Source organism: Crotalus tigris, unplaced genomic scaffold, assembly GCF_016545835.1.
Source record: "Crotalus tigris isolate CLP2741 ecotype Arizona unplaced genomic scaffold, ASM1654583v1 scf7180000018636.906410, whole genome shotgun sequence".
Taxonomy (NCBI): domain Eukaryota; kingdom Metazoa; phylum Chordata; class Lepidosauria; order Squamata; family Viperidae; genus Crotalus; species Crotalus tigris.
Genome location: NW_024097116.1, coordinates 611,630 through 630,164, shown reverse-complemented (window position 1 = coordinate 630,164; position 18,535 = coordinate 611,630). Strand labels below are relative to the sequence as shown.

The 18,535-nt window shown below is 37.0% G+C and overlaps 1 protein-coding gene across 2 annotated transcripts in view; it reads left to right on the top strand.

The window, feature by feature from the left end:
* The first annotated feature begins 1,319 nt into the window (after positions 1–1,319).
* CRB1 (crumbs cell polarity complex component 1) overlaps positions 1,320–18,535 on the top strand; it is a 141,189-nt gene continuing 123,973 nt past the window's right edge. For both annotated transcript variants that reach the window (XM_039355206.1, XM_039355208.1), the window contains exon 1: positions 1,320–1,508. In XM_039355206.1, the coding sequence (XP_039211140.1) occupies positions 1,442–1,508 (67 nt within the window). In that variant the 5' untranslated portion in view covers positions 1,320–1,441. The remainder of the gene's footprint in view (positions 1,509–18,535) is intronic.

Genomic DNA, 18,535 nt, shown 5'->3' with positions numbered 1-18,535 from the left:
ACCTTTCCTTGATCCCCATTATGACATTGAATCAAACAGAATAGCCATTGGCTGCATTTTGAACACTTCCAGATGGTCTTTAATGGCAGCCCCATGTAGAGCGCATTGCAATAGTCCAATCATGAGGTGACCAAAGTGTGAATAACCAACTAAAGTAACCATCTTAATAAAACCAACATGTTAACATCTGTACTGAGGCCGTCCTTTTACAATTCTTCAGAAGTTTCCCCCTTTTTTAACTACTGTGAATAATTTGAAGTAGGCCAGAACTTGATCACCTTGATGATAACATCATGAGGGTAACAAAAGATAATACATCAATACATTCTAAAGCAAAACTTTATTTTTTATACCCCTCCATTGTGAGAGCGATTGATTATTTGTCATCAAGTCAACACTTAATGACGATAAAGATTTTCTCCATGACGATCTGTCCCTAACCTGGTTTTTCAGGAATCCCAAGGTATATCCATAATTCTTTCTGTCTGCTTCCTGTTTGTTGAAAACTACTTGATCCCCTGCCTTCTAAATTCACTTAGGTGCTTTGGTTGAGAAGTTTGGTTTGAAAATCTTAAACTATAAACGCTAAAGAATTATCTTTACTAACACACAGTTTTGGATGCACAATAAAGGGGTTTGTAACTCTAAATGAGAATGATTGTCTGAATCTTTTTTTTTTTTTTTTGTTCTGTGCCACCTAGTTAATTTCCAAAGAACTGTGGCAGGGGTTTAAAATCTGAATCTCAAACTTAATGTTATTCAGGACTGAAAGTAATATTAATAAAAACATGCTGTATTTTTTCTCATAAAGCTTTAGTCATTTTTCAGCAGAAAGAATGGTCCATAATATTAGTGAACTTGGCATATTCATTAAAGGGTTTTTCTCTATTATGAGATCTAAAATAGCATCAGGTAATAATTGCTAAAATTTACTGAGAAATAATGAAGCTTGTTTTGCTTTCTTTTTTAATTTAATGTAATTTGATCTGATTTATAAAGGGCTATTGCTCCTGCAATGTGATATTCTATATAATTTGGAAGGAAAAAAATAGAACTAATATAAGAGCCTTTTGTGATGAGAAAAGGAGAACTTATGGAAGACTATTGCAGGATATGGTCTGAGGGTATTTTCTCTGTCCAGTAGCACAATTGTCCTTAAATCCACAGGGGACATGACAGACTCCAGTCCACTAAGCTGAAAAATCTGCACCAGGTTTGAGTCACCACCCAGTGCTGCTAGAATAAAATGTTAGCAAGCACAAATGCTTTTTAAATGGAACTCTGCAGGTTTGCTATTCATGCTGCAAGGGACAGAAGCAAATACATTACACCCTGTCCCTTGACTGTCTTTCCAGGCTCAGGGCAGGAGTAGAAAGCAATAATCATCCATCCCCTGTGTAACTGGAAAGTTTGAAAGAAGATTTTCTATTGGAACAATAATATGGCTCAGTCAAGAACTAATTTTCTTCTCTTCTACCTCAATTTCTTGCTGCTCTTCATTTTAAAAAGTAAGCATCAACTCTCTTTCTCCTGTCATTATTTAAGGTCTGGGCATAAGAAAAGAGCTAAACTATTTTAGCAAAGCTATCTGAAGGCAATTTACATATTTTAAGGGAAACTCCTGGGTTATATGAATCCATAGAATAGATGGTTTTGAAGCTATTTAAGTTCAAAATGTTTGAACAAAGTTTTGAACAAATGGTTCTTCTGGAATACTCATGCAAACGTAAGTTTTGTTTTTAGATGTATGCACCATAAGTGATTTTAGATGTATGCACCATTATAAAAACTCACCATTTTTAAAATAATCTTTTAAAAGCCACCTGTTTCTGAGTTTTAGTGTGTACCTTTATTTATAGCCTTCTTTCCCAATTTACTAACATCTGTTTTTGATGGGTTTCATTCTTAGATTTGTTGTAAATTAAATACTAATAAAATATTGTAAAAGAAAAATTATCCTCTTTAAAAAAAAGTTTCAAATACCATAGGGTTAGTTTCAGCTTTGTAAACATGATGTCCCATTAGAAGGACAAAATGAGCATATGCCCTTGATTCTTCTTTTTATTTTTGTCTTTTTAGGGGAAACCATTTGAATAAATTCCTGCTTTACGGGAGAATAGTTTTTTTTTAATAAAGCTTTTAAAAGGGTCTTCTTTCATCATTTTGTCAGAAGGATGACAGCTATGTACAAGATGTAAAAAATAAAAAGAGGTTAAACTGGCAAGATGGATGTGTGTTTATGAAAGAAAAGATCTGCTGAACAGGTTTGAAAACTGCATGTGTTTGAAGAGGCTGTTGTGATTTGTGCCTGTCGAATGTGAATCTTAATCAGAGAAGCTTACAGCAGCTGCTGTTAAACAAGATTTGGCACTTGGATGTACAATGCATTGTAATCTGGGTCACCTTCTGTTGCTGAAGCCATCAGATTGTTGGGCTGAACATAGTTTTATAGTTGGGTATAAAGCAGATGCTAAGGCCGGGTTAGTCATGAATAACAAAATAAGCTAAAAGAAGAAAAACTTTAAACAAAGAATATGATTCTGAGTAACTTTTTGAACAACTTTCTCATAAAAATGACGTGTGAGGATGGCTAAAATACAAAGAGTTCTGTATTACCAAAATGTTTTAACATTTTTTATTTCTATCAGCAGTGATTGTCCAAAGATAGTAAGGGTTGAATCTCTAAGAAGAAGATAAGGAAAAAAAGACAATAATGGTGAACTTTTCCATTTATGTCTCTTTCATAACTTTCTGTCTTCTTAATTCTCAGCTTTTTAAAGAGATGTTTTAAAAACAATTAAAATGCTTAATTCTGTTTCACCTTCTCTTATCCAATCTCTAATTCTGTAATGTACCACTTTTAAGCAGTGCTTTTTTCTATTAAAAAAAAAAGTTGCCGGGACTCACACACATCATACAACCCGCCTTGCCTGCCCTACAAGGTTCCATCCAAAAAAGGTGCCGGAACTCTTTTCTGGGCGTTCTATGAAGGAAAAAGCCCTGCTTTTAAGTGTTTAGAAAACTACAGGGAAGGGAATGTTCATTCTTTTTAATAGTAGCCAGACATCTCTCAGGTTAATACTAAAAAAAAGTAAACATTCCCTTCCCTATAATTTTTTTAAACACTTAATTTAGTAACAACATCCAAGGCATTTAATTTCTGTTTCTTTCTTTTACTTTATATGATGTTATTACAAAGGCTTCCATTAAATTCTCCAGAACTAAAGCACAGCATTTCATATATAATCAATACAACAAGACAGTCCTTGACTTTGGAATTCAGTCAAAGAAACATGAGACTGAATGAAAAAAAATATGAGGAAGGAAAAAAGCAAGTTCAAGCATGGTTTCACAAAAGAAATTAATAGTTCTTATATTCCATGCATAATAAGCAAATGCAATAAAACTGTTTAGGGAAGAGAAAAAACCCAGAGCTGCTCATGTGTCAAAGGATTTGAAAGATGGATAGAAAAACCCTGCTTTCAATCTGGCTTTGTTTTTTGTTTTGTTTTGTTTTTTGGCAGTCTGCTGAGATTGCGGTGATCTAATGATAGTTCAGAGAAGAGCTCAAGTTTGTATTAGTGAAGACTGAAGTGAAAAGTGCAGAACTAGCGTCAGGACAAAGCTTTGAGATGAAAGTCAACAGCCCTGTTGGCAAAATGAGCATATAATTAAATTTTAGACTTTTTTTGTTTTTAGATTACAAATAGTCCTCGACTTACAACAGTTCATTTAATGACCGTTCAACGTTACAACGGCACTGAAAAAAATGACTTATGACCGTTTTTCACACTTTGTAGCCTCCCCATGATTGTGTGATCAAAATTCAGATGCTTGGCAATGGGTTCATATTTATGGTGGTTGCTGTGTCCCAAGCTCATGTGATCACTTTTTGCGATCCTCTGACAAGCAAAGTCAATGGGGAACAACCGTGTTACTAATGTGTCAGCTGCAGTGATTTCACTTACAACTGAGCCATGAAAGATCATAAAATGGGGCAAAACTCACTTAATAAATGTCTCACTTAACAACATAAATTTTGGGCTTAATTGTGGTAGTGAGTCGAGGACTACCTGTATTATCTTGCCTTTTTGTTTTTGTATACAACTTAAGGTGACAAACATATCAATACTCCTTTGTCCTCCTATTTTTCTCACAACAACTATCCTGTGAAGTAAGCTGGGCTGAGAGAGAATGACTGGCCCAAAGTCACACAGCTGGCTTTCATAGCTAAGGCAGGACTGGAACTCACAATTTTTTGGTTTCTAGGCCAGCATCCTCACCACTACACAAAGCTGGCTCTTATCTTTGGATTCAGTTTCTTCTTGAAGATTGTTAGTCAGCATATAAAATTATATAAGCCCATCACTAGGAAAGAGGAAGGCCTCATGGTGGGATGAGACATAGAACCCTTAAGCCTCTGTTTTCCTTCCATTTGGACACGTATGAAAATTGTTTTTGTGGCATGTCATGACACTATAAATCAATTTATTTCACAATATGTATGTGACATTTGTTATTTTCTCAGGCATAGAAACAAGTTCCATATAAATATATTGTACAATATATAAATATATTATAAGCTTCAGACTGTAGGCACCTACTCTCAGTATTTAAACTCAAAACCTGTGGGCTTCCAAGACCCCTTGACTTTTATCAGGGTTCAAAGAAGATGAATATGAAGTGAAAAGCAATCTGTAAGGATGTTGGTTTGATTTAGCAATCATGCCTTCAATTGAGCTATCATTAAATTAGCCCACCTTTCTTCCAAAGATCTCAGACATTTTATGGAACAACTTGGCCTGAGGGAAAAGTTTAAACTTTCCTCGATCATATATAGTGGGCTTGGTCCCAATTGGGCCACCAGGCCACTCATAAGGACATCTGCAACTGCATTTATATTATTTATTGATTTGATTTGATTTGATTTAACAGAACAGTATCAGTTGCTATGATCATTTCATTCCAGGAAAGAATGAATTAATATATAGGATTAATATATAGCACAAGAATGGGCCTCTTTTTTCATCTCCTCTGAAAGACCACTAAATTTCATAGACAAATCTTGAGAAACCTCAGGACCATTCTGCTTGGCCAGTATTCATGTGGTAGCAATCCTTTCCCTCATTTGTGTAAATACAAACTTCATTGTGGGAATAATTTTGACTAATTTTAATAAGTCTAGAGCATTAGAAAGTCATCAGGATTCTTTTTTGACAGTAGATCATTCTCTAGTGCCAGCATGTACCATGAGATCCATTTTTAATATGCCTTTCTTCTCTTACAAATTTGTCTGCTCTTCTTTGTTTCATTATTTTATCTTTCTCTGAGTTAATATGGGCAACCAGCTGAGTATTTGGTGAAACATTATATGAATGTGTCACTTTATGGTGTAGAATGGAAGAAATGTCTTCATTAAATTTTTGATATGCAGTATACAATAGCATAGACAAAATTGGTGATGATTTTTAAGCTTTGTATACTCAGAAATGTATATAAAAGTGTTCCACAATGATAACTTGACCTACAATCTAAATCAATAAAGCCCCCAAATCTCATGTTTTGCAGTATAAATGAAAGCCATTCTCTTTCTCTTCTCACTGTCTTTCTCTTTCCATGACATACAAAATTTAAAAGAAAATCATCCTGGTGGTGGTGCTTTTAATATGGCTCCCTTTGGATCTGAGCAAAAGAGACAGCCATCATACAAACAGGCATACAACTGACATCCTTTGAACTGGCCATTGTAGTGATGACTTCAATGTAACCTTGATGTACCTCCATTAGCAGACAATACTAGCTATTTCCATGCTGTGAAAACTTTCACCAACTAAGGTCAACAGAAAAAAAATGCTGCTAAAGACACATGGGCACATTCAGTTTTTATGATTAGTTGGCACCCCTACCAGATTATTTGTCTGGCATCTCTTTGGGCATATGTGGAAATGCTTTTGTGCTCTAGCAAATGTGAAATACAGCCAAATGTTACATCTGGGCACATCTGTGAACATTTGAAAGCATTCTAAAAGGCCATTAGAATATATTCTAAGTGGTTCTATTTTCTGTGAAAGGGAGCTCAATATATAACACAAGGATATGTTTATTGGTTATGATAGCTGACAATTCCTTAAAACCACAGCAGCACAGTTTTTTTCTTTGAACACAAGGTGTGACATGATTTCCTAACACCATATTTTCTCTAGAGGACAGTTTCTGACACTCTGCAAATCATCTAATTAATGTTTAATTATTGTGGGAAGACAAAAGGTCAATTGAGAAAGGGAAATGGAGTTGCTTCTCTGGCTGGTGAACATCCTTTGCTTGCAAAGAAGATAGAAAGAACCAACTGCTTTCCATCAGAGGCAGAGAGGCACTATTGTTGGCTGATGAGGTCCTTCACGTGCTGGTGCTTTAGTCAGCTCTTGTTAGCTGATAGAGAAAGAAAGGCTGATATTCTTGGGACCGGAGCTTTTCTAGGGAAACTGGCTGGCTATCAGAAAATGATTGCCCTCTGTACAAACAAACACAGCCTGTGTCCCTGGATAGCTTCTCAGAAAAGGGGAGGGAAAGCAATTTCTTGGGTATCAAACAAATGTGCCTGGATAATGCGCTAAAATGCCATTTCCCTTTTTTGCGCTCACTTTCATTAATACGTACCTCAGTACATACAGACTTTTCACCCTGGTCCTTTTGTATGAACCCAGCTGGGGACAGTGTTTTAGCATCCTACTAAAGTAAAAATCGATTCCTGCAAAATGGAGTCAGTTCAAACAAATGGGGCTTTTGAGCAATTACCTCAGCAGGTGGTAGCACCTGGCTAACTTTGTCAGGCTGAGGTCCGGTAAGTGCTTGGATGGAGATCTCCAGGGAATTGAAAGGCTATAAACTGAACTGAGAGAGAGAGAGAGAGAGAGAGAGAGAGAGAGAGAGAGAGAGAGAGAGAGAGAGAGAGAGAGAGAGAGAGAGAGAGAGAGAGAGAGAGAGACAGAGAGAGAGAGAGACAGAGAGACAGAGAGAGAATATCCTGAAACTAGCCCAACAGTCCCAGCCAGCATGAACAATAGTAACCTATAACCCAACCAATAACCATTGGTTCATACATTTTCTGCATATTTGTAAGTACATTGATGTCACTTTGTACAAAAAAAGGGAAGCAAATTCATCTGTTGGTATTCAGACCCATGGAAGACCTCTCCTCATAGTGCAGCTGTCCAGAACACAAGTGGGTGATCTCCTGTCCTCTCCTCATTCTGTTCCTTTGTCTTTGTTGCATTTGTTGGCTCCATTTGGTATACTACCAAAATCATTGCCCTTTTTATTCTTTCAAAACTAATTGGTTGTTCGAAAGAAATTATGTAAAGGGGCTTTAAAACTTTGTCCATTACAGGATAATTCTCTGGACCAATTTGGTATACAGGGGAGAGCCAGTAAGAGAAAAAAAAATTAAAATAGTCTGAAGCAAACCAGAGCCTATGGAGAGAGCCCTGGTGGCACAGTGGTTAGAATGCAATCTTGCAGGCAAACTCTGCCCACAGTCTGGAGTTCGATCTTGACATACTTGAGGTTGACTCGGCCTTCCATCCTTCTGAGATCGGTAAATTGAGGACCCAGATTGATGGGGGCAATATGCTGATTCTGTAAACCACTTAGAGAGGATTGTAAAGCACTATGCAGCAGTATATAAATCTAAGTGCTATTGCTATTGCTATGGAGAACAGAGAAATAAAAATATATACATTTATAGCACATTCACTAATAATACATGATGGAAGAACAGAACCATACACAGAGATATATTATTAAATCATTACATAGAAGAAAATATAGATGCTTAAACCACTGCTGGTACTTGGGCTGGGAGGGAAAAAACATCAGAAGTCTTGTGCTCATGATCTCCCGACTTTATTATGAAACTACAAATACAAGTAGTCTTCAATTTACATCCACAATTGAGCCCTAAATTTCTATTCCTATGCAAGGCAGTTGTTAAGTGAGTTTTGTCCCATTTCTTGACACATGTTAAATGAATCACTGCCATTGTTAAGTTAGTAACAGGATTGTTAAGTGAATTTAGCTTCCCCACTGACTTTGCTTGGCAAATGTTTGCAAAAGGTGATCACAGGACCCCGGGATACTGCGACCGTCATAAATATAAGTCAGTTGTATAGAAAGCATTTCCAAGCAACAAAATGGTGGGGAAAGCTTTCCTGTTCTTTTGTTACATTTACAATTGTGTTGGTTTTATTGTTATATGTAATATGCAGCTTTGCAGCTTCATTGCAATATTTGAAGAACATTGGTTAAATGAAGAAAGAAAATGACCAGATTCGTATTCTCCAGAAGTATTGATAACAGTAATGATCCTTCTCATTTTCTCTCTTGCTGTATATCCATATTATTTATCATTTCCAAGAGACAAGAAAAAGGGAAGAAATAAGGAAGCATCACTTCACAGCCTCTGCTATAATGAAGAAGCCAGTCTTGGGTTCAAGAGCTGAATTCTCCTTGAGATTTATCATGCAAAATTTCTTCTTGCTCTTTATAAAATTTATTCTCCTCAAGCCTGCCATTAAACCTTTCAACCAGCAGGGGACTCTAAGGAGCAAGTCCTCTTACCTGTATTAACCCAATAAGACCCAAGTTACACTCTGAATTATGAACAAACCACTGTTCTTTACTAGCTGGCATTCAGAACAATACTGTTAGAAATTTCCAACCAGGATTATACAGACAGAAGACTAACTTTATACAATAATAGACACTACTCTGTGACAATAAGTCTCTCATCCTGGTCCTGAGGGGCACACTTGGAAAATTCAGTCCCTCTCTGTCACCCTATAGTCAGACAGGCTCTTTTTAAAACCCATTTTAAACTTTGTATATAATTCCCTTTTTACAACCCTGTAATCCCTTTTTTTTAAAAAAAAAAATGTTTTATTGATTTTTAAGAATTACAATCTTTAGTGCTTAGTAAACTACAATGTTGTCTGGGTTCACATATTTGACATTAACTTTTTCAATATAAATCTATTCAGTATTACACAATCCAGTATTTTTTCCCTGATCCTCCTTTCTTCCCCATATTTTTTCCATTTTCCCCTCATTACACAGTTACAATTTTTGGTACTATTGATGTATACAGAGTTAGATATAAGCATCTTCATCATATTTTGCTAATATTATAGAAATAATAATATCAATTCATAAATCAATATCCTGTTTTTCGTGCTCTTTTTAAGGTTTAGTTTCCCATCAGTATTTGAAATATCTTTGTCAGTTATGATTTTCTCAATATTAATTATATGTATATAGCTAAAAGTTTTATTCATACCAGTCCTCTTATTTTCATATTTCCCATATCAAAAGAAAGAAAGAAAAAAATGCTATTTTAATTCTAAATCATATCTTTCATTATAAAAGTCTAATTATAGCTATGGGTCATCCGTTCTTTTAATCTTATTCAGAAAGTATTTAAACATTTGACATTTAAACCTCTAAAAGGTCAAATCTTCTGTTTTTTAAATCTGACTCTTGTTTTCTTTCTTTGCCAAGTAGCTTTCCAAGCCAGGACAATTAAATTGCCCAGGAATTTTCTTTCTAATTTTGTGAAAATTGCTTGGCATAAGGAAGACAATTTAGGTAGGATATTTTTGAGGGGGAATTCCGCCCATTTATATTCCTTAAACAACTCCCAGTTTCCTTCTTCCTCAATTTCTCTTTTCATTCCCTGTCTCCCATGTTGTAACATTTCCCCTAACAGCTCTGTATTCCTTTTTTAAAAATCTTCTTCCTTGCCATCAGATGTATTTTGCAGAGCTATTTCCCTTCTTTTATCTCTTCCGTCTCTAAATCCATTTCCTCTGCTTTGCCTTCTAATTTCTGGTTTATTTGTTCATACTTTGTAGTCATTGTCTGGGACCTTTCTAGTTGTAGATTTAATTTGGAGATTTGCTCATTTATATTATCTAAATTGTATTTAGTTTCATTATAGTTTCTTTTTATGTCCTCTTGTATGCAACAATTATTTGGTGAATTAGTTGTAGCATAGAATATATTTCCTTCTAAAAAGTGTTTGTTTTTTTCTTGAGGCATGGTTCCTGGAGATCCTCTAGTACTCAATAAGAGTAGATCAAAGTTTCATCTAGTTTTCTGGTTTTTATATGCAGCCTTTATAATCCAATAGGTTCCAGAGTATAGGTCCAATCCTGAAAACAATATTTTATAGTGATCCTTTGTCTCAGGTATCCAAAAATTGGCAATCAGGTAAGGTTATAATCCACAGTGTTCAAAGTGTTCAAAATGCTCAACCTCACTGAAAACAGTTCAAAAGTCTCTCCCAGCCAGGCATAGTCCAAAGTCATTTTTTTCTTTCTCTCCCACTAGCTCTTGAGATTAAAAGTCCAACCTCACTAGATATTTATAATCAAAGAAGGTCAGGATGATAGGTATGCCAAAATATTTTCCTTTATTGCAAACTATTTTCCCAAGCTAGGAGTTACCAAGCAGGAAGCAAGTTATAGTGCTGTACACAAATCCACCACTAGATGTCATTCAACATCCATTTTCTACTCTTAAGACAAAGGATTGATTTCTTATATTTTGCCTCAATATTTTTTTTCAAAGAGGAAATCTTAGTTATCTCAGTTCTCAAATTTATCAAAACTGTAGCTTTATGTTACTTCCACTTCAATACTGAATGTTTCTTTTCCCCATAAAATTAAAATACTGGTCCCATTCACATTCAGAGGTTTTTAGCTTCTTGGGAGCCTTTCCCAGAAAATTCAGTTGTAAAATAGTAAAGAAAGGATCAGTATTCTCACCCAGTTCCAAACATGCTGTTTACAATGTGTTAATTGGTGCTTTTTTTCTTTGGTTGTCAGCAGCTAATGTAGCCAGTCTTTCCCGTGCCAGTTTAGAGGGCTTTCCTTGGATTGAATGGAAAGACCGCTGTCTCTCCATGATCAACAAGGCACCCCTTCTCTTCATCGCCTCTTTGGGGTGACTTTAGGCCCTTTTTAGGGCCCTCAACAGGGCGAAATGATTCCGGAAGGCAGAGCCCTGCCTTCCGGCGTACCATTCCACCACGACGCAAAAAAACACAACCCTGTAATTCAGGGATGTCAAACTCACAATGTCATGTGATGTGTCACAAGTATCGCGACTTTTTTTCCATTGCCGGCAATGGGGTGGATGTGGTTTTGGCATGACACATCCGGCTCACTGGTCGGCAGTTGGACACCCCTGCTGTAATCCCTTAATTCGGATTAGGATCAAGGCGACTGGGTAGAGCTGAGCGTTTACTGGCCTGATGCCCTTCCTGATGCCATGCAGTGTTTTTAGCAGATATGTTCACTTTGCACCCTAGGAGAGAAAAAACTGCCGCTACCTAGGATTGAACTCTCAATCTTCATAGTGGGAGGCAAGCATCTTCACCACAAGCCCCCCCCCATGCCAATCACTTTAAACCTTGTATATGTTCACACAATTTAACATTTGTTGTCTTTGCAAAAGTCACTTGGAGAAGTTTCTTCTTTCCTTGTCATAGTCTGCTCCACCTCTTTCTGGCTGGCCTGGATTCAAATCTAAGGGACTTGCAGCCATATTCGTCATCCTCAGCCCGCGCACACACCAGGTGCACCTCACCTCTTCACCCAAATTCTCTCCCCAGCTGTCATGTTGGATTGGTTCCCTTCACAGGAGGAACTTGCCAATCCACCTCCCTTGAACCCAAACTCCAGGCAGACTTACCAGCAGGCTACACAGCAGGAGGACAAGTAATCTTTCTGTCACGTTCCCAACTGGGAGGCTTTTTCTACTATCCCTCTTTTGTCATTGTAAGCTGCCTGGCTCACCAGTAATTTTTATTGCACTTTAAAGCTTTGTTCTTATCTCCTTTACTCTCAGGTGCTCTTCTTGTTTCATTTTAACTCTCTGACTCCTATTTATTTCCTCAGCAAACTAATCCCTTCTTTTTCCTCACCTTTTCTTCCAAACAGAAGAAATAGAGTTCCTATATCTGTATGATTTTATACTCACAGCTCCATGGTTTTATAATTTCCCAAACTCAGGCTCTACATTGTGAGCAAAGATGCCCCTTGTCTCATTTCATTTCTTAACTTCCTTATTTCTCCTCTTAACTCTCTCTTTCTTACATCCTGCTAATTAAAAGGCCTGGCACTCAGATTTGTAGCGCCCAAAGAATTTCCTTGCTTCTTACAGCAACCCTCCCAACTCTGTGCACCACCGTCACTCATTTTCCCAATTTTATTGCAATTCCCAGGTTACAAAAGGATAGCAGGAAACTTGAGATAAGGAACTGAAGACAGGAAAGGATATTATATGATTGAACATAAAATCTAAATGCCAGATTTAAAAAAAAAATTCAACAGATGTTAAAGATATAAGTGAATATTACTCATAACTGCAGAATATCTGTGTACGAAGTCTAACATTTTTGAGCCAAAATTGTAGTGGAAGATTATTGCTCTCAAAGCTTTATAAGTAGTCCTTAGTCCTACAATTGGGACCAGAGGACTGGAGGTTTTTAAGAAGAGATTGGACAATCATTTGTCTGAAATGGTATAGAGCTTCCTGCCTGAGCAGGGAGTTGGACTAGAAGACCTCCAAGGTCCCTTCCAATTCTATATTACTATTATTATTATTATTATTATTATTATTATTACTATTATTATTAGAGTGAACCTCAGTCAACTGAACATTCAAATTGACTGGTGCTGATGGTTGACACGGGTTGCTGCCAGCATCCCAGGTATCAACCAGGTACCTCCTTAAAATGTAAGATATTCCGAGTAGTGCAGTTTTTTTGTAGCATTGCTGGAGTTATTGCAGGAAGCTGCAGTTTCTTGAAATATTTTGCAAAGTTTTTGGACATAGTTCCCAGTGCCCAGATGACAATAGTATCACTGTTACACATTTCATCCATAATCACACAGTTTCGATGGCCAGGTTACAATATTTCGTAATTTTTTCCAGTTCTTTTTCTTCGACTCTGGCATCTCCTGGTACAGCGACATCAATCAGCTGTACACTTCGGTTCTCTACAACTGCGATATCTGGCGTGTTGTGTTCCAAATGGCGATCTGTCTATATTTGAAAGTCCCACAGGATCTTCTATTATTATTATTATTATTATTATTATTATCTGCAAAACTCCAGACACTTGATAGATGGAGTTCTAAGTGCTCTTCTGGATTTTTTTGCAGCCCAGAAGTTATGCCTATGGAATTTGCTAAACTATATGGTGCATGGTTTATGGTTTTTCTCAATCTCCAATGTAGCTATTCAAACTTGAGTGTGTGTGTGTTCATATATTTTATTAACAATCCAAAGATAAATCTGAATTCTCAACTCTTTATCCAAAATCAAATATTCTTGACAATTTCAGTAGCAGTACATAATTCTGTTCTGTGTTACAAAGCAACATAGAAATGATAGAAAGCATTAGAAAAGTAATTTTCATTGTGTGATGAAACCAAATGCAGTTGGAAAAGTTCCATTTAAATTTTAAAATGGAGAATTCTTGTAGTCGCCCTACAGTTCTCCCACTCTGAAAATTTCTTGGCAGCCTAGATAAAATAGAAACAGATAATGAAATGTTAACAAGCATATAATCTTTTTTTTTCTGCCAGAGATTTTTAAACACATGGTTGAAAAATGATCAGGACCATTAGTAATAACAACTGCAAGAAAGGGCAAAAATAAGTTCTAATTCTTTAATTGGAGGAGAAACACAAACCAAACACCACACTGAAAATACAGTGTGGTACTGATACCTTTCTGTGAAGAACACTTGTCTTGGGGATTGCCCTTGAAACAACTGAATCTATTGTAGCCTCTCACTAGTGACAGATTCAGGAGATAAATCTAGGCTGAAGATGTGCTGAGGAAATATTATTATTCATTTATTCTAATTTATACACCACCTGTCTATTTGAATAAGTATTCAAGGAAGGTAACAGAATTTAAAAAAACAATAAGAATGTAAAAAAAAAACATAAATTAAAGCTAACATTAAAATCAATTAACAATTTAAAACAGTTGGGTATTTACAGGTTTTCTAGATGCTAAAAATGTGGACATCCGGAACATTCTGAAAAGAGCATTTCCATAGCTTGGGAGTGATATGCCGGAAGATCCAACGGATAGATCAGCTCAGATCATGGGGACATAAGTAGAACAACCTCTCCAGAAGATTGCTACTTGAGAATCCAAGGAACTTGCACTTTGCAAAGAGATTTACTTTTTCAAAGGATGCAACTCCATCCTAAACAGGCTGAATCCCCATCTCATAGATTGATTTCCTGTTTACCAACAGCATTTCTGATTTACATGGTTTAATCTCCTCTTATACTGTCTCTTCCAGCCTACTTTTGAAATTATTCAACATTCAAGAGTATCAGATACTCCAATTGGTATTTGGATGGGGGGGGGGGAAATAGCAGAATTTGGTGCCATCATCCTGCATTCACAGAGTTTTCTTGTGGAAGTTGGACTAGAAAATGAAATAGACCCTTGTGTGAGATCATGGGACATTGATCTAGGTATTAGCATAACTTTATGGCATGGTTTGAGATAAAGGACCAAACTCTCTTCAAAATAGATCAACAAAAAGTATATCATAGTTTCTGACAGAAATTATCCACCAAAGGGATAAGTTTCAGAATCATAAGATCTAAAATGAATCCACAAAATCAATGTCATTCAATTGCATCTGGAATTGCTGGAACATCACCTTCTCCAGTAGCCTTCCCAGAAATTAAATGAAGGTATCTGAGAACATATAAAAGAAAACACACACACACACACACACACACACACACACACACACTTGTTCATCCATGAAGAATTGCTACTCTCCATACCAAATCTTTATTTATTTAAGTTTATGTTTTAGTCTAAAAAATAAATTGCAGCACCTGCTTTAGAATTACATTGTTTAGTACCATCAATTTTACAGAAAAGGTTGTAGACATCAGGAATATTTGGACACCTGCTTTGCCTCCAACTTTACATGTCTTTTCTAACCTGGTTGTCAATTCCTGGGAGACTGCTTTCTTTTCTGCAACTTATCATCTAACACTTACTATATTATTCAAAGGATGTTGCACTTAAAACTCCTCTTAAATAAATCTATCCATAGATATACTCGTGCATGTTCATTTAGAGAGCAATTTGGAGGACAGTAAAGCTCCAAGAATAATTCTGAGAACAGTACACAAAAAAGCAATGATGTTTTTCTTTAACTTATTGCTTTGTAGAAATTTATAATTTAGATTTTTTTTAGTTGAACAGCTCTCTTAATAGTTGGTTTATTTATTTGCTTAATTCTTGTACTTCTCATCTCAAAGTGCAACTAAAATTCATCAGCAATTCTGTGTCTTTAGGATGAAATGAAGTTTTGAATTGTCCATCCTTGATATGGATTTATGTCAAGTTTTGAGTTATCAAGCAGAACATGTAGAGTTTTAAAAGTATTTTTATTAGACTCCCAGCAGTCACCCAAGTCATGAAAGTCTTCTCACTGCCCAGCTAAAGCAACAAACTACTTATAGTTGATAGCAATATAGGATCTATATATATCTCTTTATATCTTTCTATCCATTTATCTTATATAGTTGCCTATTTACCTAAGGACCTCTAGGTTTCCTGACCTACTAGGTGAAGAATTCTTACTGTGCCAGATCTAAAAGGATAGGCAGATACCATTGAGGATAGGTGGCCCTACAAATAACCTGATGCATGTCATGTAGAGCTTTTAACAACAGCCCCTTCAATTACACCCAAAAGCCCACTGAGACCCAGTGCAACTCAAATAGAAATAGTGTTATTGATGTTATGTGACAATATCATGGTGCAAATAGGAGCATGGTGGCTTGTATGGTTAGGATGCTGGGTTGGTGGTTAGCAAGCCTGCATTCGAGACCCGAGTGCTGCAGTGGAATGGGGTAAGCTCCTGTCCTTCTCTCCAGTTCCTACCAGGGTCATGAAAGAAGCCCTCACCGGGGCATCACTCAGGCAGCCGTGATGTCACTGACTAATTCTTTCAACCTGGAAGCACCTCGGTGCTTCTGACATGAGTGTGATGCAATCATGGTGCATCCAATACTGCATGTGTGACAAGCTGAAGCTTCTGAATGCTCTTCAAATGCAACCTCATATTACAATAATGAAGTTAGGGAATAGCTAAGACCTGAATCACTGTAAGCAGTGCATCGTATTTAGAAATAGGAGCAACTGTACAAATGTCCTTCTGGCAACAGTCACTACTTGCTCCTCAAGTAGGAACCATGACTCCAGGAGAATCCACAGATGGTATACTAATTTTGCCTGCAGGATTGTGACCCCCCCTTTAAGTTAATTATGGAAAATAAATAGATATGGTGACCCTAAAGCCCAATCAGTCTGTCTTCTCAGGGATAATGAGCCAAAGCTAATTGTTCACCATTCAGACCTGCACAATTGCCAGATACCAAGAAAGCACGTCAATGGCATCAAGTGAATAGCCCAGAGGAGAGATGTACAAAGATGATTGTTATGTATTGTAGATATTAAATGAAGTTGAGTTCTGTGGCATACTCATAAGCAAAGGCTTAGGACTGGACCTCTCCCCACAAACACCAACGTCGACTAGAAATCACTTTGCAAAAAGAAGGAAAAACAGCAAAGAACCATACCTTTCACTTCCAACTTCTCAACTGATCCAGAAGGGAACCATAATGGATTGTTCTGAAAACTGCTGAGAGATCAAGGAAAGCCAGGATAGATACATTACCTCCATCCCATGGCCACCAGAGGTCATCCATAAGTAAAATCAATGCCATATTAGCACTAGATGGTTTCTTAAAACCCAGCTGCAAAGGCACCAGTAAATCTACTTCTTCCAGACCTTTGTAACTGTAGCCCAATCATCTTCTCAATAACCTTCCCCCAAGAAGAAATGTTGGAGACTGGATAAAAATTCTTCAGAGCTGCCAGGTCCAGGGATGACCTCTTGTAGATGGAAAATGCTGAAGGCAGATGATCACTTCAACGACAATGGCAAAGTCATCATCACTTCCTATTGTGCAGGAGAAAGCAATGGCAAGCCACTCCTTTTATCTTACTAAGAAAATGTATCTGCATAGATAAAAGTATATAAACTGACTGATTATGGCCCTCAGGTGAGGTAGCACTCAAAATGTTACTGAGAACAAATTGAGTATGAATGGTGTTTGTGATATGGCTAGATTAAATCCTTGAGGATTGCTAGTTCTGATATCACCACACAGAAAAAGAAAACCAAACGGTCCAATTCTGTGGGATAACGTGAATCAGTGCTTATTAATATTAGCCCCTTCTATTGTCTGGGATCACTTATTGTGTTATGGCAGGGGTCTTCAAACTTGGCCCTTTTATGACTTGTGGACTTCAACTCCCAGAATTCCTCAGCCAGCATGCCTGGCTGAGGAATTCTGGGAGTTGAAGTCCACAAGACATAAAAGGGCCAAGTTTGAAAACCCGTGTGTTATGGTAATATCAGTTCTGTAATCACAACCCAAGCATTTACCCAAGGAATGATATCCCTTTGTTACTGAAAAACCCCACTCCACCCTGCTCAGCCCAGCTTCTAGACTAGTATGTTGCTGGATACAATCTTGTTCAGAAATTTGATTTAATTTCCACTCGGAAATAAGCCCTGCTGAATTCAAAGTAACTTGGATCCAAAAGTGTATTTGGGACTTTATACTTCACAGAAAGAAGACATGAATGTTTGATATTTCTAAGAGGTTCCCCCAAAAACAGGATAAGTGATCAACCTTCAGCCTGCCACTCCTCTCTTATTCCAGCCATTGCATGCTTCATTTCTTAATCTTTTTTTTAATTAGTTCTGTTTTTCAGCTAACTTCTTCTTCTTCTTTTTTTTAAAGCATTTCTCCATGAAGGTTTGGTGCTTATAAGCTTAGGACTTTTGTCTGCAACTTTCATTTTTCACAGAGTGCTCCCGATAATAAATCTTATTTCCAATTTTCAAATGACATTTTACTAATTACAATTAATTAAAACAGGGATCTGGGATTTTATCTTACATTTGTTATAAATCAGAGTGATATACCCTTTCCTCCTCCTTTTATACCCGCCCCCTCCCCCAATAAACAACCCCATGAGGTTAGTTGAGCTGATAGAGATCAAAGTCTTCCCACTGGATTTCATGGCTAAGGTGGGACTTGAATTCATGGTCTCCTGTTTTCTAGTCTTAGCCACTAGACCAAACTGGCTCTCATATTAAAATATCTTAATATTATTAAACAACAACAACTGCCTATCCCAGGGGTAGGCAACCTTGGCTCTTTTATGACTCGTGGACTTCAACTCCCAGAATGGCTCAGGAATTCTGGGAGTTGAAATCCACGAGTCATAAAAGAGCCAAGGTTGCCTACCCCTGGCCTATCCCAAGTCCTTGGGGAAGACCCAATAAGTGGGAAAAATGCCAAATCCAGCCTAAACATCTGACTGACTATAGGGCCAACCTGAATAA